Source organism: Pelodiscus sinensis, chromosome 2 (assembly GCF_049634645.1).
Source record: "Pelodiscus sinensis isolate JC-2024 chromosome 2, ASM4963464v1, whole genome shotgun sequence".
In the NCBI taxonomy this organism is placed as follows: Eukaryota; Metazoa; Chordata; order Testudines; family Trionychidae; genus Pelodiscus; species Pelodiscus sinensis.
Genome location: NC_134712.1, coordinates 257,478,717 through 257,500,475, shown reverse-complemented (window position 1 = coordinate 257,500,475; position 21,759 = coordinate 257,478,717). Strand labels below are relative to the sequence as shown.

Genomic DNA, 21,759 nt, shown 5'->3' with positions numbered 1-21,759 from the left:
CCACGAGAGGGGTGGCCACCCACTTCTCAAAGCCCCTCCCCCAGCCCTGTGGGAGGGACAACTAGATCCAGGCTCAACTAGTCACAGGGGACAAAGAATGATGAAAGGGGCATGGGATGTGGGTCACAGGTTTAAAATGAAGGAACAAGACAGGGACATTGAGCAGAGAACCCGGACAGCGCCCACTGCTCCTCAAAGCTGTTGATGGAGCCAGCGGATGCTGCCTAGAGGAACTCTGCCTGGATATGTGACAAGGGACAGAAATAGACCCCACAATTGCAGAGTCCCCCTTGTCCAGCATCCTTTTCCTGGTATTATATATAGCGGCCTTTGCCAGGGCCAGGAAGAGGTTGACGGGGGCTCGTGACTTTGTGGGGCCACAGACAGGGTGCATGTATATAAAAAGCTGAGGGAAAAAGTGCAGCCAGAACCTCAATAAGAGGTTCTGGAGCAGCCAGAATAGAGGCTGCAACCTGGCGCATTCCAGGTACGTGTGCGTCAGGTTCTCCCTCACACCAGAAAAAGGACGGGTGTCCAGGATGGGAGTGAACCGTGCCAGGTACACGCCCATGCTCACAGCTCTGTGAAGGAGTCACCAACTAACGTCATGGATGGGCTGCGGAATTAGGGTGGAATACGTGCTGGCCGATCGGGGTTGCTCACCCTCCTCAGGTCTTAGATAGTCCCACCACTTGGGCGAGGTCTAGACTGCAAGCCTCTTTCGAAAGAGGCTTTTTTGAAAGATACTTTCGAAAAAGCCTCTTTCAAAAAAGAGCATCTAGACTATAGCCAGTACTTTCAAAAAAGCAAGCCACTTTTTCGCAAGAGAGCACCGAGGCAGTCTGGATGCTCTCTTTTGGAAAATCACAGTTTGCATTACATAGCGCCTTATTTCAAAAGAGCACTTTCGAAAAAAGGCGTTCTTCCTTGTAAAATGCTTTTCCTTGTAAAAAGCTTTGCACAAAAGGGACTTTTGCCTGAACGGGAGGGCTGTGTCTAGACTGGCCAGTTTTTCCAGAAAATCAGCTGCTTTTCCAGAAAAACTTGCCAGCTGTCTACACTGGCCACTTGAATTTCCGCAAAAGCGCTGACTTCCTACTGTAAGAAATCAGTGCTTCTTGCGGAAATACTATTCTGCTCCCATTCAGGCAAAAGTCCCTTTTGCACAAAGCTTTTGCGCAAAAGGGCCAGTGTAGACAGGGGCAGATGACCATTTTGCAGGGCCCCGGGCAGCATAATTTCGCGGGGCCCCCCCTTTGCCACGGCGCATGTGCGGGGCTTTTTGAAGCGCGGGGCCCGGGGTGGCCGCCCTGTTCGCCCTGCCCTATATCCGCCCCTGAGTGTAGACAGCTCAGATCTGTTTTCCGCAAAACAGCCCCGATCGTGAAAATGGCGATCGGGGCTTTTTTGCGGAAAAGCGCATCTAGATTGGCACGGACGCTTTTCCGCAAAAAGTACTTTTGTGGAAAAGCGTCCGTGCCAATCTAGACGCTCTGTTCCGAAAGTGCTTTTAATGGAAAACTTTTCCGTTAAAAGCATTTCCGGAAAATCATGCCAGTCTAGACACAGCCGAGCAGAATAGTATTTCCGCAAGAAGCACTGATTTCTTACAGTAAGAAGTCAGTGCTTTTGCGGAAATTCAAGCGGCCAGTGTAGACAGCTGGCAAGTTTTTCCGGAAAAGCGGCTGATTTTCCAGAAAAACTGGCGAGTCTAGACACAGCCTTCATGTCAAAAATTGCCAAAACAGATAATGAAAATGCAACGGAGGTGTCTTACAAAGTTAGCTATCATCTAGCACTCACCAGAGAAGTGCACACAATCGGGGAATCACTCATAAAAAACCATGCGCAAAAAATATTGTAATGTTGGATGAGGAGTCTTGTCAAAAAGTTGATGCTGTGCCACTATCAAACAATACTGAAACGTGTCGTATTCACAATCTTGTTGGTGACACTGAGAAGGAGCTGATTTTTTGGCTCATTTATGTGATGCACATTCATTACAATTAGACGAGTTCACTGATGTTGCAGGTCTTGCAGTTTTGCTTGTATTTGTCCATTATGATTTTGATGACTCTACTGAAGAAAATTTGCTTTTCTGCAAATTTTTGCAAACCAATACAACTGGAGAGAATATATTCAATTGTATCAATGACTTTATGGAAACACATGCAATAAACTGGGAAAAATGTGTTGATGTGTGCAGTGACGGCACCAAAGCAATGGTAGGAACAGTGGCTGGTGCTGTAACACAAATAAAAAATGGAGCACGAAACTGCACCAGCAGTTAAGAATATTTCTCCCTCTCTTAAATTGTGTTGGATGAAGCAGTACAGATTATTAATTATATAAAAACTTGACCATTACAAAAAGACTGATCAAAATTATGTGTGAAGATATGGGTAGTCAGCACACTGCCCTGCTTCCACAAACAGAAGTCAGGCGGCTATCTCAAGGCACAGTGCTTGTTAGATTATTTCAGTTGCATCATGGGCTCTCCACATATTTGCTGGATCCTAACTTCCGACTGATCATTTAATAAACTTTTCATGGTAATTGAGAGTTGTGTATCTTGCAGACATCTTTACAAAACTAAATGAAGTAAATCTGTCACTGCAAGGAAAGAACATAAATATTTTTAATGTGAAAGATAACATTTTGTCATTGTCACTTTAGCTACCGTTTTGGATCTTGTCTGTAGGACAAAATAAATTGGATTGTTTCCCAACCCTGAATGATTTCCTTGAAGAAAACAAATGTGAACTTGATGAAGATATTCGCAGTGACATTTCAGACCATCTTTGCGATTTATACAACATCATGAAGTATTTTCCAACCATAAATGACAATGATAACTGGATTAGAAATCCATTAAATATAACAGAAAAGCCAGTTGGCTTTTCTACACAAGATTATGAAAACCTAATGGAAATTGCTTCAGATGGCCAAATAATACAAAAGTGTAAAGAAGTTTCTCTGATTACATTTTGAGGCAGCTTATGTCAAGAATATTCAGCTTTATGAAGATGTGCTATTCATCAGTTGTTACCCTTCGCCAGCAGATATTGTGCAAAACTGGGTTCTTGAATTACGCATCAACAAAAATGAAATACAGAAATCGAATGAATGCCGCACCAGATATGTGAATCCAACTTTCCAGTATTAAACCAAATATAAAAAGAATTTGCCAAGAAAAGAAGAAAAAACACTGTTTGCATTGAAAACTTCCAATATAATGCATATTAGTTTTTTAGCTTTATTTTTTGTACACATTAAATGTGATTTTTATTTTTAAATATGCGCAATTAAATTAAATGTTGATCTTATGACTTTGTTAAGCAATTGTTTATTATTATCCTTACTTATTTGTGGTCTACGTTCTCAGCTCGATATATAAGACAGTTATTAGGGGTTCCCTCAAAATTCTTTCAAGTTTAAAAGGGTTCCATGGCCAAATAAAATTGGGAAACACTGGTCTAGACTACAAGTTTCTTTCAGAATAAACTTTTCTGGAAGAGATCATCCAGAAAAGCTTCTTTTGAAAGAAACAAAAAACAGGACTACGTAGCACTTTAAAGACTAACAAGATGGTTTATTAGGTGATGAGCTTTCGTGGGCCAGACCCACTTCCTCAGATCAAATAGTGGAAGAAAATAGTCACAACCATATATATCAAAGGATACAGTTAAAAAAATGAACACATATGAAAAGGACAAATCAAATTTCAGAACAGAAAAGGGATGCAGGGAGGGGGGGGGAAGGTAAATGTCTGTGAGCTAATGGTATTAGAGGTGATAATTGGGGAGCCTATCTTTGTAATGGGTAAGATAGCCAGAGTCTTTGTTGAGACCCCCGCGTAGAGTGTCGAATTTTAGCATGAATGACAGTTCAGAGGAGTCACACAAAAAGTGTAACGAAATCATAGAATCATAGAATACTAGGACTGGAAGGACCTCGAGAGGTCATCGAGTCCAGTCCCCTGCCCTCATGGCAGGACCAAATACTGTCTAGACCATCCCCGATAGACATTTATCTAACCTACTCTTAAATATCTCCAGAGATGAAGATTCCACAACCTCCCTGGGCAATTTATTCCAGTGTTTGACCACCCTGACAGTTAGGAACTTTTTCTAATGTCCAACTGTGACGTAGTGGGGGGGAGCTTGCTAACTCCCTGGCTGTCTGTAGCACCACCGAGCAGACAAGTGATGAGTCACTATGCAAAGAGGGTATCCCAACTGGTTTGGCCAGCTGACCCCCATGAAGAGGAACAAAGGAAGGTGGAATGCTGCCCTGGCTGGGGGGCAGGGCTGGAGGAGAGGGAGTTAGTTCATGGCTGGAAAGCAGGGAAGAAGGAACTGGGGAGGGGGCTGGGATCCCCCCATCTCAAAGGGGGCACTGAGGCCTCTTAGCCCCAGTTCCTGTAACCAGATTACATCTGTGCTATGCTGTATCCTGGAGGAGCAATAAACCACCCTCAATTCTACTGGCTGGTGGAGTCTGTTTGTGCTGTTTTGGGGTGCAGGAGACGGGGGACCCCCAACGTGCCGTCACACCAACCTAAACCTCCCTTGCTGCAGTTTAAGCCCATTGCTTCTTGTCCTGTCCTCAGAGGACATGGTCCACTATAACCCCTAGATCCCTTTCTGCTATACTCCTTCCTAGACAGTCGCTTCCCATTCTGTATCTGTGAAACTGATTGTACGTTCCTAAGTGGAGCACTTTGCATTTGTCTTTATTAAACTTCATCCTGTTTACCTCAGACCATTTCTCCAATTTGTCCAGGTCATTTTGAATTATGACCCTAACTTCCAGATTAGTCGCAACCCCTCCCAGCTTGGTATCATCTGCAAACTTAAAAAGCGTACTTTCTATACCAATATCTAAATCATTGATGAAGATATTGAACAGAGCCAGTTCCAAAACAGACCCCTGCGGAACCCCACTTGTTATGCCTTTCCAGCAGGATTGTGAACCATTAATAACTACTCTCTGAGTATGGTTGTCCAGCCAGTTATGCACCCACCTTATAGTAGCCCCATCTAAGTTGTATTTGCCTAATTTATTGATAAGAATATCATGCGAGACCGTATCAAACACCTTACTAAAATCTAAGTATACCACATCCGCCGCTTCTCCCTTATCCACAAGATATCTTGTCTGGCTTCAATATCTTCATGGTGATTGAGGAAAGTCCAGAAAAATTGGAAAAAGGCAAATGTAGTGTCCATTTTTAAAAAAAGAGAAGAAGGATAATCTACGGAACAACACACCAGTCAGTCTCGCCTCAGTCCCTGGAAAAATAATGGAGGGGATCCTCAAGGAATCCATTTTGAAGCACTTGGAAGAGGGGAAAGTGATCAGGAATAGTCAGCATGGATTCACAAAGGGCAAGTTGTGCCTGACCAATTTGATTAGCTTCCATAATGAGGTGGACATGGGGGAGTCAGTGTACGTGATATACCTTAACTTCAGCAAATCTTTTTATACGGTTTCTCACAATATTCTTGTCAGCAAGTTAAGGAAATATGGATTGACAAATAAGTTTCAGCTTGACAAAGCCCTTGGCTGGGATGATTTAGTTGGGGTTGGTCCTGCTTTGGGTAGGAGGCTGGACTCGATGACCTCTCGAGGTCTCTTACAGGCCTATGAGGCGAGGGATATCTCAGTGGTTTGAGCATTGGCCTGCTAAACCCAAGGTTGTGGGTTCAATCCTTGTGTGGGCCATTTGGGACAAAAATTTGTGAGGTAGGGTACTGCTGTGAAGGATGGAATTCAAGGTCCCTTCCAGTTCTAGGAGCTAGACAATCTCCATTAACCTATGATTGGATAAATGGACTGTAAGATACATAGATTGTTGGACCCAATGGGTAGTGATCGACAGCTTGAAGTCTGGTTGGCTGCCAAGCCCAATGGTTAGAGGAGTGCCCCAAGGATAGGTTCTAGGGGTGATTTTATTCAATATCTTTATTAATGACCTGGATGAGGGGATGGATTGCACTCTCAGCAAATTTGCAGATAACACTATTCTAGGAGGAGAGGTAGATACATTGGAGGGCAGGGATCGGGTCCAGAGTGACCTAGGCAAATTGGAGGATTGGGCCAAAAGAAATCTGATGAGGTTCCACAAGGAGACCAACTGGCTAAGCAGCAGTTTGGCAGAAAAAGACATGAGGATTACTGTGGATGAGAAGCTGGATATGAGTCCACAGTGTGTCCTTGTAGACAAGTAATAGAGAAGCAGCCGTGTTAGTCTGGTGTAGCTGAAACAAAAAACAGGTCTATGTAGCACTTTAAAGACTAACAAGATGGTTTATTAGGTGATGAGCTTTCGTGGGCCAGACCCACTTCCTCAGATCAAATTGTGGAAGAAAATTGGCATGACCAAAGGGATACAATTAAAAAAAGTGAACACATAAAAAGGACAAATCAAATTTCAGAACACAGGGAGGATGGGGGGGGGGGGGTAAATGTCTGTGAGCGAATGATATTAGAGGTGATAATTGAGGAAGCTATGTTTGTAATGGGTAAGGTAATTAGCATCTTTGTTGAGACCCCTGTGTAAAGTGTCAAATTTAAGCATGAATGACAGTTCAGAGGTTTCTCTTTCAAGTCTGGTGTGAAAATGTCTTTGAAGCAGGATGCAGGTAGTCAAGTTGTTGAGACAGTCCCCTTTCTGGTTGAAATGGAAAGAAACTGTTTTTTCTTTGTGATCCTGTCTGATATCTGTTTTGTGGGCATTGATTCTTTGGCGAAGTGTCTGAGACGTTTGTGCAATGTACGTAGCAGACGGACACTTTCGGCACATGATAGCATAGATTATATTTCTGGATGAGTAGGAATATGTGTTCTTGATCTTATAACTGAATTGGTTAGGTCCAATAATGGTGTCACCAGAGTAATATGTGGACAAAGCTGGCAACGGGGTTTGTTGCAAGGGAAAGTTCCAGGGTTGGTATTAGTGTGGTAAGTCCTTGCCATGGGATGGTTTAGGTTGAATATTAGGAAAATCTATTTCCCTAGGAGGTTGATGAAGCACTGGAATGGGTAACTGTAGCCTGTCAGGACTCATGGAGGGGCTCTTCCCCTCCAGGTCAGAGTGAGACTACTCTGCCTCAGTCCACTGAGTCCCCATAGTCATTGTTCTCGGGACTGTGGTCAGACCAGAGCAAAAGTTAATAGTTCAATTTCACAATTCAAGGCCTCCTCTGCTTTCCCACCCATCTCACAGCGCAGGTCCCGCCCCGCACTCCTCTGGCCACTACTGTCAGAGAGCTGTTTGCCAGCTCCTCCCGCCTCCCCCCACCTCTCTCACTGCCCCCCTCAGACTCCCGAGCTCCTCACGCTTCCTACCCCATCCCTCTCACTGGCCCCTCAGACTCCCCAGTCCCATTATCAGCCCTGCCCTGCCGTGGGAGAGCTGGGTGAGTTACACTGTGACTGGGCTGGTGCCACCTGAAATGGGTCCGTACGACCTCATGTGCTGGGGTGAATGCAAGGGCAGGCTGAGAGGAAACGGCCATTCTGTTTGGGATGACACAGGGGTAGATACGTTCCTGGCCGAGTCTCTGGTCTGGCTCTGGCTGCAGGGTGAGAGCTGAGGGGGAGATATCTGCTCTGTGCTGGCCTCTCTTGGTCTTCCTGTGTGTGTCACTGTGATATGTGCCTGGGAATACCTGTGAAAAGTTGTGATCAGCAGCACCTTCTGCTGAGGTCTGTGTTCCCTCGCCCGAACCAGCCACAGCTTCCGATCTCGCTCTGTTTCTCATGCTCAGAGCAGTTTCTCTTTCCATCCCTGTACCTGTCTGCACTGTTTGCAAAAACCATAGGGGGATGTGTGTGTGTCTGTGACAGCTACAGGCTCTGCATGCACATGTGCATGTGTTACCCACACTGAGGCAGAGTCTTCTCCTCGCTGTCTCTGCCCGGGCAGTATGCGAACACGGGGTTTGGTTTCTACTCAGCTCAGCAGCTGCCTCCGTGGGGCTCCGTGTAGGCTCTGCAAGAATTGCACTTTGGAGTCAGTGGACACCTAACAGGAGCTTCAGCCTGAGCCCCCCAAATGCTCCCCGGAGTCCCGGCACCTGGAGGGTCCTGCCGGCCCCCTGCTGCTGATCCTGCCCATGGGGCAGTGGGAAATGTCTGCAGGTGGTGCACCTACGCGCTGCTTTGCTTCTCGAGCCGTGGCAATGGGGCAGGCACGTGCACGTCCGGCTTCTTCCCCCATTGTGCAGTGAGGCTCGGGGCTTTCTCCAGCTCCCCCTGCAGGAAGCCAGCGCTGGCTCCAGTCTTGTGAGGGGGTCTGAGGCGGGGTCACCCACATGGGCTGCCAGTGGTGGGGGGCCAAGCGAGCGGGGACGAGCTCGAGCCATGAGCCAGATTGGGCTCCTAAGTGACACATCGATGGCTCACGAGCCATAGGCTGCCGCCCCTGCACTAGAGACGTCTTTTCTGTGCGCCGTTAGTTCATCCATTTCCTTTTTCAGTTCTGTCCTCTCCATATAACCCGAGTGTGACACAAAGCGCAGCCCTAGCACCCCACAGCTCCCTCGGGGGAGCGTTCGCTCCTTCCGGCCTCAGCGACCTCTCGCCGCCTCTTCCCGCTGCTGCCTCGTTGCCAGCTCCCCCGAATGTCTGTTCCGGAGGGGCAGCCACCTTGTCAGCCAGGAATGCCAGTCTGACCTGATCGCCCCCGGCCCCACGGCCTTGTTACTGCTATTTTATTTGTATTGCAACAGCTCCCATAATGCACTAGCCAGGGTCTAAACACACACACACAAACACACACACACACACACACACACACACACACACACACAGGCATGGACTCCATAATGTGTCCCTCGCTGCTCAGTGCCTAAATCTGCCCTCCCACCCTCGGCCCCAGCTTGATCCCTGCTCCCCCGCTCTGCCAGTTCCTCCCCCTCCCAGCTCCGATTTCTCCTCTCTCAGGGGCTGACACCCCCTGCCAGCCTCCTCTGCTTTCCCGCCCATCTCACAGGGCAGGTCCCACCCCGCACGCCTCTGGCCTCTATCATCAGAGAGCTGTTTGCCAGCTCCTCTGCCTCCTCCCCCCACCCCTCTCACTGGTCCCCCTCAGACTCTCCAGCTCTTCCCCTCCTCCACCTCTTTCACTGGTCCCTCCTTAGACTCCCCAGTCCTGTTATCAAACCTGCCCTGCCGTGGTAGATCTGGGTGAGTTACACTGTGACGAGGCCGAGAATGCTGAGAATGCCGGGGGGTTATCAGGAAGGCGAAAACACAAGTGGAGTTGCAACTGACTAAGGATGTGAAGGATAACAAGAAAGGTTTCTACAGGCATGTTAACAAGAAGAAGGTGATCAGAGAGGGTGTGCAGCCCCTAATGGATGAAGGAGGTAACCTAGTGACAGATGATGTGGGAAAAGCTGAAGTACTCAATGCTTTCTTTGCCTCTGTATTCACGGACAAGGTCAGCTCCTGGACTTCTGCGCTAAGTGACGCAAGATGGGATGAAGATGGACAGCCCGTGGTGGGTAAAGGACAGGTTAGGAACTACTTAGAAAAGCTAAACATACACAAATCCATGGGTCCGGACTTAATGCATCCGAGGGTACTGAGGGAGTTGGCAAATGTCATTGAGGAGCCTTTGGCCATTATCTTTGAAAAGTCGTGGAGATCAGGAGAGATCCCGGATGATTGGAAAAAGGCAAATGTAGTGCCCATCTTCAAAAAAGGGAAGAAGGACGATCCAGGGAACTATAGGCTGGTGAGAGTTACCTCGGTTCCTGGAAAAATCATGGAAGGGATCCTTAAGGAATCCATTTTGAGGCACTTGGATGAGAGGAAAGTGATTAGGAATAGTCAGCATGGATTCACAAAGGGCAAGTCGTGCCTGACTAATCTGATTAGCTTCTATGATGAGGTAACTGGCTTGGTGGACGTGGGAAAGTCAGTGGATGTTATGTACCTTGACTTTAGCAAGGCTTTTGATACGGTCTCCCACATATTCTTCCCAGCAAGTTAAGGGAATGTGGATTGGAGAAATGGACGGTAAGATGGATAGAAAGATGGCTAGAAGGCCGGGCCCAGCACGTAATGATCAACGGTTCAATGTCAGGATGGTGGTCGGTTTCTAGCGGAGTGCCCCAAGGTTCGGTTCTAGGGCTGTTTTTTTGTTCAATATCTTTATTAATGACCTGGATGAGGGGATGGATTTCATCCTCAGCAAGTTTGCGGATGACACTAAGCTGGGGGAAAAAGTAGATATGTTTAAGGGCAGAGATAGGGTCCAGAGTGACCTAGAGAAATTGGAGGATTGGGCCACTAGAAATCTGATGAGGTTCAACAAGAACAAGTGCAGAGTCCTGCACTTGGGACGGAAGAATCCCAAGCATAGTTACAAGCTGGGGACCAACCAGTTAAGTAGTAGTTCTGCAGAAAAGGACCTGGGGGTTACAGTGGATGAGAAGCTAGATATGAGTCATCAGTGTGACCTTGTAGCCAAGAAGGCTAATGGCATATTAGGCTGCATTAGGAGGAGCATTGCCAGCAGATCCAGAGATGTCATTATTCCCCTGTATTCAGCTTTAGTGAGGCCACATCTGGAGCATTGTGTCCAGTTCTGGGCCCCCCACTACAAAAAGGATGCGGACGCATTGGAGCGGGTCCAGAAGAAGGCAACCAAAATGATTAGGGGGCTGGAGCATATGACCTATGAGAAGAGGCTGAGGGACTTGGGTCTGTTTAGTCTGCAGAAGAGAAGAGCGAGGGGGGATTTGATAGCAGCCTTCAACTACCTGAAGGGAGGTTCCAAAGAGGCTGGAGAGAGACTGTTCTCAGTAGTGACAGATGGCAGAACAAGGAGCAATGGGCTCATGTTGTGGTGGGAGAGGTCCAGGTTGGATATTAGGAAAAACCATTTCCCTAGGAGGGTGGTGAAGCACTGGGATGGGTTCCCTAGGGAAGTAGTGGAGTCTCCATCCCTAGAGGTGTTTAAGTCTCGGCTTGACAAAGCCCTGGCCGGGTCGATTTAGATGGGATTGGTCCTGCCTAGAGTGGGGGGCTGGACTTGATGACCTTCTGAGGTCTCTTCCAGTTCTATGGTTCTATGATAAGAGGAGGGTTTGATGAAATAGCATGATCTTGGTAACTAATTGACCATTCATTATCAGTGGGAAATATGTCAATGGAGGGATGATAGGAGTTACAATAGAGAATTTTCTGGGTGGCTGGCTAGTGAGTCTTGCTCACATGCTCAGGGTTTAGCTGATCGCCATATTTGGGGTCAGGAAGGAATTTTCCTCCAGGGTAGATTGGCAGGGACCCTGGAGGTTTTTCGCCTTCCTCTGTAGCATGGGGCGCAGATCACAGCTGGAGGATTCTCTGCATCTTGGGGCCTTCAAAGTATTTGAAGGCTTCAATATCTGAGATATAGGTGAGAGGATTATTCTAGGAGGGGTGGGTGAGATTTTGTGGCCTGCACTGTGCAGGGGGTCAGACTAGATGATCATAATGGTCCCTTCTGACCTTAAAGTCTATGAGTCTATGAGGCTGGTGACACCTGAAGTGGGTCCGTACGACCTCACGTGCTGGGGTGGCTGAAAGTGCAGGCAGGGAGGAAATAGCAGTTTTGTTTGGGGTGAAACACAGGTAGGTACGTTCCTGGTTGAGTCTCTCTGTCTTGTCTGTTGCTGCAGTGTGAGAACTGGGGTAGGGTGGTCACCAGCACTGCGCTGGCCTCTCTTGGCCTTCCTGTTTATGTCACTGTGATATGTGCCTGGAAATAGCTGTGAGAAGTTGTGGTCACCAGCCCCTGCTGCGAGGTTTCTGCTCCCTCACCTGAACCAGCCACAGCTGTCGATCTCGCTCTGTTTGCCACACTCAGAGCAGTTTCTCTTTCCAGTCTTGTCCTTGTCTGCACTGTTTGCAAAAGCCATAGGAGGGGGGGTGTTGAAACAAAAGACAGGACCATGCAAGAAATGTGCAGGCTGTGTGTGCATGCGTTACCCACACTGAGGCACAGTGCGTCTTTCCCTCGCTGTCTCTATAGGGGGACCATGCAGCCGGGCCTTGAACATGGCGTTTGGTTTCTCCTCAGCTCAGCAGCTGCCTCCTTTGGGCTCCGTGCGGGTTCTGCAAGAATTGTAGTTTGGAGTCAGTGTTGCTCCCGACAGGAGTTTCATCCTGAGCCCTCCCAATGCCCCCAGCACCTGTTGGGCCCTGCCTGCCCCCTGCTGCTGAGCCCTTCCCTCCGCGGTGTGACACAACCTCCCCTCGGCCAGGTCCCTCATGTCCCACACAACAGCCCCCCCGTCCTCCCTCCTCGGCCCCCTGGAACGCCCCTCGGCGAGGGAGGGAAACGCTCTCTCAGGGGCGGCAGCCTGGTGGCACAGAGGGAGTCAGCTGGGCAGGGGGGAGTATCCCATGGAGCTAGTCAGGGGCAACCTCCTGCTTCTCGCTGCCAAAGTCCTTCTGGGCCTGGGGATCCCTCACAGCCAGACCCAGCGCGTTTCTCCCAGCCACGGCCAGGGGCAGCTTTGTGCGGAGGGTCCCTTCGGGGTCAGCTCCCACAGCCCTGCCTCCGGCGTCTGCACCCGACGGCTGGGCTGCTCATCCCCCGCCCCCCTCCCGGACTGAGAGCGGAGTCCCAGTGTCCCCCTCAGTCAAACGGGAGTTCACACCCTGCGGCCACCTTCCACATTGGACTCTACATCCCGGGGCCTCAGCAACACTTCCTCGGAACAGCCCTTGTTGGACAGTTCTGGGCTGCCAATCTTTCCCCTTGCTGCCGTACATCCATCCCTGGCCTGGGCTCTTATTAAAAAGCACTGCCTGATCCCTGCTTCCCTATGACAAAAGCACCCCTGGGCCGGGCCCATCCTCGGCCCTCTCCCTGCCTCTGTAACAGGCCACAGCCCATCTCAGTCCCCTGGCAGCCAGGCAGATTCCAGAGAGTGTCTGCGCTGACCCTCCCTTCCCCCCGAATTCCTGGCCATGAGTCCCAGGGTCTAGGGTTACACGCTCAGGCTGGCAGAACTCCTGTTCTGGCACCAGAACCAGCCACGTAGGCCTTTGGGGTCAGGCTCTGAAGTCCAGGCAGGTTGCGGATTTTGGAGCCTGTGCTCCAGTCGGAGCTCAAATAACTCTGTGTGTGTGTGTGTGTGTGTGTGTGTGTGTGTGTGTGTGTGTGTGTGTGTAAGAGAGAGAGAGAGAGAGATGCGAGAAGGTTTTGTCCCAGGCGGGCCTTGAGTGGCTGACAGGAAGGAGGCTTTGAGCTGAGCTGAATACTCTGAGGCAGCAGCCTTACATAAAAGCAACCCATTGCAAGTAGCGTGAGTGGCGAATAGAGGAAAGGCCATTTGCAGATTTACACCAGTGTAGATGGTGAATTCTCTTTAACTGGAAGTCTTTAAACCAAGGTTTGAGCACATCAGACACTCAGCCAGAGGTCAGGGATCTGCTACAGGAGTGGCTGAGTGATGGCCCCTTGTGACTTCAGTAAGAGTGTCTCAGTAAAACTCTGCATTGTAATTTTAAACATAACCAGTGTTGCTTAAGTGACTTGCCTTAAAATGTGAGGGAATGTCAGTATTAGAGCTGAGTGGATCTACTATTTATTTAATTTTCATTTTTGATATAGGAATTAGATACAGTGCTCCTGTCAAATGCTTGTGCATCACAGGTACACCAGGTGATGCCAGCATATACCATGGAGGTGAGGGAGATATACAAAATTCTAGGGACCTAGGTAATGTTGATGATATCAATATAGGTCCACGCGGATCTCTTGATCTATATGAAGCCAATGTAACATTAAGTGGAGAAACAGGAATGATAACACTCAGCTGTTCTCTTTCTCTCTCTCTCTCTCTCTCTCTCTCTCTCTCTCGCTGTTGTAACCTAAATATTACTACATCACGGGCACTAGCTATTTGGGTTACTTGTGGCATAGTCTCTTTTAATCCCTGAGCAATTAGTTTTTAAAGATACTCCCTCTACTCCATCAGGGGTGGACCCCACGAGTGTGTCTAATCTACATGGCTCCATCCACGGAGCCATGTAGATTAGGCTGATCAGCAAAGGGAAATGAAGCCGCGATTTAAATTTAAATGGCTGCAGTGCTGAGCCGACAAACAGCTGATCATCTGTTTGTCAGTTCAGCACGCTAGTCTGGATGCTCCTGCACTGACCTGAAAGCCCTTTATCGACCTCCCCGTTATGCCTCATAGGATGAGGTTTACCGGGGCTGCCGACAAAGGGCTTTCATGTCGGCGGTGCAGGAGCATCCAGACTAGTGTGCTGAGCCGACAAACAGCTGATCAGCTGTTTGTTGGCTCAGCGCTGCAGCCATTTAAATTTAAATGAAGCCGCGATTATTTAAATCGCGGCTTCATTTCCCTTTGCCGATCAAACAAATCTACATGGCTCCGTCGATGGAGCCATGTACTTTAGACGTACCCCACCAGAGGAGAGGTTATCTCCTCCTCCTTTGTTCCACTCCTCTCTTCTTTTGCATCACTAGTTACTTCCTCTGAGATGACATTTGACTCCACCTCCCATGGTGTCATTCTAGGAGACAGATTCCCTTCGTGGAGATCACTGACAGCTGCTGCACTGCTAACTTCCTTCTCTGACTCTCCCTGTGGCTCCTGAGACTCAGTCTCAATCTCGGCTACTAAAGGTATTGATTGTGTCAGCCTGAACTAACTCTTTTGCCATTTTTTTTAGTAATTGGACTCACCGGTTGCTCTGTTTCTATCATCTCCACCATATTAACAAGAATAGGAACTGACCCTACATCCTTCTGTAATTTATACCCTGTCTTTCTCACAATCTGTGTCTCCTTACGTACCCCTGTGCTTGCTCTCTCTTTCAAGGAGCTTTCTACAACAGGCACTCTGCCACTATTACAAATCTTAACTTTCTCCAGCTCATTGTGAAAACTTTCCAACTCTCTGAGTCTTTCTAACAGCCAACCACAATCTGACTTTTAACTATCCATTAATCTTAGGTAGCAGTCACTTCCTCTTGCCAGCAGTGTGTTTCCTCGTCTATCTCCTGTATTTCATACCTGCTCCATTTTAACTTTTTCTTTAACTCCTGATTCCTTAGGAGAAAGACTGGTTGCTTCTCTGACACTACATCTAACTGAGGGGTTAACTCCCAATAGTTTGATCTTTCTCCTCAGAGTTTGCTGGGCTTTTCTGAATAATTCTAATTTCAAATTCAATTTCCTCCCTAGTGCACTGAAAGCCACAAGCAGATATTCAGAGGCTATTCCTTTCACCAACTTAGCCTTCTGTTTCTTCTGCTTGGTTTCTGTATCAAACACCTCGCTTACAAAACCCCATGGTTTACAATATGCAGAGATGATCTCGCTGTCTCTTAGTTGTATGAAATTCCTCCATGTTCCTGAATGTAAGTTCTGGCAAAGATTTCTAAAGCCAGGCTGTGGGCAACTCCTACAGATTCTAGTCTTGCCCTTGCACTACTTATCTTAACATGCAGAATAGAAATCATTTCAAGCACTATTTAAAAAAACTACAGACCAGTCCGTTTAACTTCTGTGCCAGGGAAAATAATGGAACAGGTAGTTAAGGAATTCATCTGCAAACACCTGGAAGATAATAAGGTGATAGGAAACATGCAACATGGATTTCTAAAGAACAAATGATGTCAAACCAATCTGATAGCTTTCTTTGATAGGATAACAAGTCTTGTGGATAAGGGAGAAGTGGTGGATGTGGGATACCTAGACTTTAGTAAGGCATTTGATACAGTTTCACATGATCTTCTTATCAATAAACTAGGCAAATACAACTTAGATGGGGCTACTGTAAAGTGGGTGCATAACTGACTAAATAACCATTTTCAGAGAGTAGTTATTAGTGGTTCACAATCATGATGGAAGAGCATAACAAGTGGGGTTCCACAGGGGTCTGTTTTGAGACCGAGATGATGGCATAGAGTACAATTATTACGTTTACAGATTATCCCAACTGGAGAAGGTGTTACAAGTGCTTTCGAGAATAGTGTCATAATTCAAAATGATCTGGACAAACTGTAGAAATGGTCTGAGGTAAATAGGATGAAGTTTAATAAAGACAAATGCAAAATGCTCCACTGAGGCTATGACTAGACTACACCTCTCTGTCAACAGAGAGATGTAAATTAGGCATGTCAAAATTGCTAATGAAGTAGGGATTTAAATATCCCACACTTCATTAGCATAAACATGGCTGCCGCTTTTTTTCGACATGGAGTTCTGTTGAAAAAAATGGCAGTCTAGATACAGCTCTGTCGAAAATAAACCCTTTTTTGACAGATCCTGTATGTCTCAAAAATGAGGTTTACAGGAACTGTCAAAAAAAGGGTTTATTTTCGACAGATCTACGTGTAGACTACCTTTTTTAAAAAAAAAAAAAAACCTCCTTTTTGAAAAAAAGTGGTAGCTATGTTTATGCTAATGAAGCACAGGATATTTAAATCCCCACTTCATTAGCAATTTCGATGTGCCTAATCTACATCTCTCTCTCAACAGAGAAGTGTAGTCCGGACATAGCCTGAGGAAGGAACAATCCCTTTCACACACACAGAATGGGAAGTGACTGTCTAGGAAGGAGTACGGCAGAAAAGGATCTAGGGGTTATAGAGGACCACAAGCTAAATATGACTCAAGAGTGTGACACTGTTGCAGAAAAAGTAAAAATGGTTCTGGGCTGCGTTAACAGGGGTGTTGTGAGCAAGACATGAGAAGTTATTCCTCCACTTTACTCTGCACTGATCAAGCCTCCGTTGGCATATTATGCCCAGTTCTGGGCACCACATGAGGCAAGGCTGAAGGAACTGGGCTTGTTTAGTTTAGAAAATAGAAGACTGAGAGGGGACATGATAGCAGTTTTCAGATATCTAAAAGGGTGTCACAAGGATGGAGGGCAGGGAGAGGAATTGTTCATCTTGGCCGCTGATGATAGGACAAGCAGCAAGGGGCTTAAACTGCAGCAAGGGAGGTTTAGATTAGACATCAGGAAAAACTTCCTACCTGTCACAGTGGTTAAACACTGGAATAAATTGCCTAGGAAGGTTGTGGAATCTCCATCACTTGGCATGTTTAAGAGCAGGTTAGACAGGTTTCTTTCAGGGATGATATAGACCATTCCAGGTCCTGCCATGAGGGCAGGGGACTGATCTTGATGATCTCTTGAGGTCTCGACCAGTCCTAATATTCTATGATTCTAACACTATTCTTATTCATTACTCTAAAACTCTATAATTGAAGGCGTTCCTTCCGAGAAAGAAACAGGAAATAACCCCCCAAACCAGTTTTTCACACTTATTTAATCAAATTCCCAAAGAAAAAAGTAAAGTGGGTGAGGAAGGGTTCTCACTTTTTCCCCCTCAATGACTCTTAATTATTGAGAGGTTATACCCCTGTAGGGATCTGCCAAAGAGTTGGGGGAAATTCAGGCAGATGGCTCAAGAGTGCAGCCCGAGTAAACTGGGTGGGGGGTGGGCTACTCAACTTGAACCCTATCAGTTCTGAGATATGCAGCCTTTTTGGTGGCTCTTAGTCTTTCTGATCGCTTATGTAAACACATATGTCAGCTTCTCCCATTATGACGAGGCCAGGTCACTGAACTCTGCTGCTGCTTATCTCCTTGGTACCATATAACTTTAGCCCTTCAGTAGCAATGCCCCCAACAGGATATGGCCTGTAAGTATCTCGCATTACAGCTAAATTACATTTCTATAAACCTACAAACTATAATAAAACAAATGATTAAACTTTAATATATATAGATCTCTATAGGCTACATGCACCCCTTGACAGGGTGATTTGCAAAAAGAAAATGATCAGGCATTTGTAGGGACAGTCTCAACGCTATTTCCCACTGCTCGGGGTGGAGGAACAGTATCATAAAGATAATACTCTGGATTTTGATGTCTTTCTAGGAGGTGCATCAAATAGGTGTATCCATGGTCATCGACATTTAATATCGTTCTAAGTCTTCGCTTATGCCTGTTAAATTTACACAGTCTCAGAGGGGTAGACAGGTTAGTCTGTAACTGACAAAAAACTTTCAGAACAACCATTGTTCCTGCAGCACCTGAGATACTAACAAAAATGTAGATGGGATCATGAGCTTTCATGGGCACAGCCCACTTCTTCAGATGGCCGGAGTAAGGAGTTCAAGGTACAAATAAATAGCAGTAAAAGAGGGGATGGTGAGGGAAAGAGAAGGAGGGTTTTTTTGTCAGTTTGAGTTTCTATCCTAAATAAGGCTAATAGAGTGGGCTGTGAGTACCTGGTACTTCGCTTTTGAAGTCGTTAGGGTGTGGAATGTTGTGGCCCATCCAGGTCAGGTCTTTGTTCAAACCTCAATTACAGGTGTCAAATTTGTAAATGAAGGCAAGTTCCACAGCTCCTCTCTCTGGCTGGTTTTTGAAATTGCTTTGTAATAATAGAGTCGCTTTGAGATCCATTAGTGAGTGCCCAGGCTAGCTAAAATGTTCCCCAGCTGGTTTCTGTGTGTTACCATTTCGAATGTCTGATTTGTGTCCATTTCTCCTTTGTCGTAGAGTGTCCAGTTTGGCCAATATCCATGGCAGAGGGGCACTGCTGGCACTTGATGGCATAGATCACACTGGTGGATGTGAAGTTGCATGAGCCTCTGATGTGGTGGCTCATGTGGTTAGGTCCTGTGGTGGTGTAGATGTGTGGACAGAGCTTTCACCAGAGTTTATTGCAGGAGTGGGTTCCCAGGTGAGTGTGATGGAGGTGAACAACAGTTCGGGTCAAGGTTTCTCAGTTCTTGGCAGAGCCGTACTAAGGGGTGGACGAACCGGGCAGCTCCCCGGGGCGCCAACCGATGGGGGGTACCTGATGGCAGCTGTAAGGGGCACGCGGCATCCCTTATGGCAGCCATCAGGCACCGTGCACCTGGCTCCTGCAGCACTGGCCCCCCCAATCCCCATGGTGCCGACCACCAGCGTCCTTCCTCCCACGGTCGCGGGGTCCTGCACGGCCAGGCGCTGCCCCTAGGGTGCCAGCAGCGGTGGCCGGGCCAGGCTGGGCAGCACATGTGCCGTGAGCCCTGGAGGCTGGCCCGTGCACCCTAGGGGGGGCGGGCTTGCGCCCCAGGGGCAGGCCCGCACATGCGCCCAAGGACGGCACCGCGCACCCAGGCCCAGGGCGCCAAAATGGCTCGGGCCAGCCCTGGTTCTTGGCTGAGGAGTGCAAAGGCTAATGCTAAATGCTTACTGAAGTTAGCTTAGTTTACCTAACTGGCTATTAGAAAAATAAAGTTTAAAGACAAAATTTAGAGAATAATCTTAACTCCTGACTCCTCCTGCCCTTCTCCTTTCTCTCTCTCATCTCCTCTTTCCTTTTCTTCCTCTCTCCTCTCATAACAAAAGTTCCAGGTACCCGGTTTTATAAGCATAAGAGCCTGGGGCCTCCTTCTATGTCTAAATTTAGACAGCCACAAACTGTCGGGGTGCACTTACTGCATTGGTTGGACACATGTAACATGCTTGTACATATTGATGACATATAGGTACTGGCTGCATCTAGACTGGCAAGTTTTTCCACAAAAGCACCTGCTTTTGTGGAAAAACTTGCCAGCTGTCTACACTGGCCGCTTGAATTTCCACAAGAACACTGACGATCTCATGTAAGATTGTCAGTGTTCTTGCGGAAATACTATGCTGCTCCCATTCAGGCAAAAGCCCTTTTGTGCAAATGCTTGACAACGCGGTATTGTTTTGCGCAAAAAAGCCCCAATGGCGATTGGGGCTTTCTTGCGCAAAACCGCGTCTCGATTGCCACGGATGCTTTTCCGCAAAAAGTGCTTTTGCGCAAAAGCGTCCGTGCCAATCTAGACGCTCTTTTCTGCAAATGCTTTTAACGGAAAAACTTTTCCGTTAAAAGCATTTGCGGAAAATCATGCCAGTCTAGACGTAGTCACTGTGACAGACCTAAGCCAGCAGCCTGCCACACTCTTGTTCTATTGGATTCTACTGTATTTACATAGACGCACCCAGGGTCTCTCCCCACTTCCAGCTAGCTGTAAGGGAAGCTTTCTTCACACCTTGCTTACAGGGCAAAGTTTAATCCAACCCGTAGCAGTTTGTTGAAAGCAGAAAATCGTAGGGGATAAATGAGCAGCGAGGTGAAGGAGCTAATGTCCATTGTTGAACCAACTTCTCTCTCATCAACAGACAAGCTTCTGAGCTATACAGAACCCTTCTGGTCAGCTAAAAGGAAGATGGGGAGAGCATGAACAGGAGCTCAGCTCTGCTGTATAACTGTGTTCCTGAAGTGTTTTAGGGCTGGATCACAGCTACCACCATGGCTTACACTGGAGTATCACCCATTGAGATTCCAGCCCTGGGCCGCCCTTTCCGGACAGGGATGCTGTACGACTGCCGTAGCGACATTCTCATACCAGGTACAGTTACAATTGCATCCAGCGCCACTTTGTGAGTTCACTGGAGTGCTACCAAATTACTCTTCCCTGCAGGGGCTGTTCAGCAGAAGAAAGCACTTCACTTCTTGCCCATTTAGGATGGTATCATCTGGGAGGGATTTAAAGCTGGAAAGCATCTGGTTAGATTTAAAAATGAGACACAAAGATACATTAGTGAAATGCTTAAAGAAAGCTGAAAAAAAAATTACCAGCTCTTTACTAGCAGCAAAACAGAATGGTCAATGTCCCAATTCTTGCTGATTGATGAGGGAAATAATATTTTCAGAAACTTTCCCCCAAACTTTTCCATGCTCTCTATTCCTGATGTAATGGGCACTTAATCTGAGAGTACAGATGGTCCAACAGGGAGCTGGTTGGTAATACAGAGACCTAGGATCAATTTCCTGTTCTGCCCCAACTCCATATGTCACCTGAGACTATTCACCTATGGCTTGTCTACATGAATCATAGAATCATAGAACCACAGAGCTAGAAAAGACCTCAGAAGGCCATCAAGTCCAGCCCCCTGCTCTAGGCAGGACCAATTCCAACTAAATCAACCCAGCCAGGGCCTTGTCAAACCAAGACTTAGACACCTCTAGGGATGGAGACTCCACTACTTCCCTAGGGAACTCATCCCAGTGCTTCCCCACCCTCCTAGGGAAAGAGTTTTTCCTAATATCCAACTTGGACCTCTCCCACCACAACTTGAGACCATTGCTCCTTGCTCTGCCATCTGTCACTACTGAGAACAGCCTCTCTCCAGCCTCTTTAGAACCTCCCTTCAGGAAGTTGAAGGCTGCTCTCAAATCCCCCATCACTCTTCGCTTCTGCAGACTAAACAGACCCAAATCCCTCAGCCTCTCCTTGTAGGGCATATGCTCCAGCCCCCTAATCATTTTGGTTGCCCTCCGCTGGACCCTCTCCAATGCGTCCACATCCTTTTTGTAGTGGGGGGCCCAGAACTGGACACAATACTCCAGATGTGGCCTCACCAGAGCCGAATAAAGGGGAATGACGACATCTCTGGATCTGCTGGCAATGCTCCTCTTAATGCAACCTAATATGCCGTTAGCCTTCTTGGCTACAAGGGCACACTGTTGACTCATCTCCAGCTTCTCATCCACTGTAACCCCCAGGTCCTTTTCTGCAGAACTACTACTTAACCAGTTGGTCCCCAGACTGTAACAATGCTTGGGATTCTTCTGTCCCAGGTGCAGGACTCTGCACTTGTCCTTGTTGAACCTCATCAGATTTCTTGTGGCCCAATCCTCTAATTTGTCTAAGTCACTCTGCACCCTACCTCTGC

General features: G+C 47.3%; 1 protein-coding gene across 7 annotated transcripts in view; it reads left to right on the top strand.

The window, feature by feature from the left end:
- The first annotated feature begins 14,524 nt into the window (after window positions 1-14,524).
- LOC102457665 (uncharacterized) overlaps window positions 14,525-21,759 on the top strand; it is a 31,240-nt gene continuing 24,005 nt past the window's right edge. For 3 of the 7 annotated variants that reach the window (XR_012902159.1, XR_012902158.1, XM_075923058.1), the window contains exons 1-3: window positions 14,525-14,662; window positions 18,562-18,745; window positions 20,203-20,432. Coding sequence is in view for 5 of the 7 variants with exons in the window: in XM_075923058.1 (XP_075779173.1) it covers window positions 20,333-20,432 (100 nt within the window). In the remaining 2 variants the exon portion in view is untranslated. Of the gene's footprint in view, window positions 14,663-18,561; window positions 18,746-20,202; window positions 20,433-21,759 lie in introns of those variants that run through there. The other 4 variants (XM_075923059.1, XM_075923061.1, XM_075923060.1 and 1 more) reach the window with 4 other exon arrangements.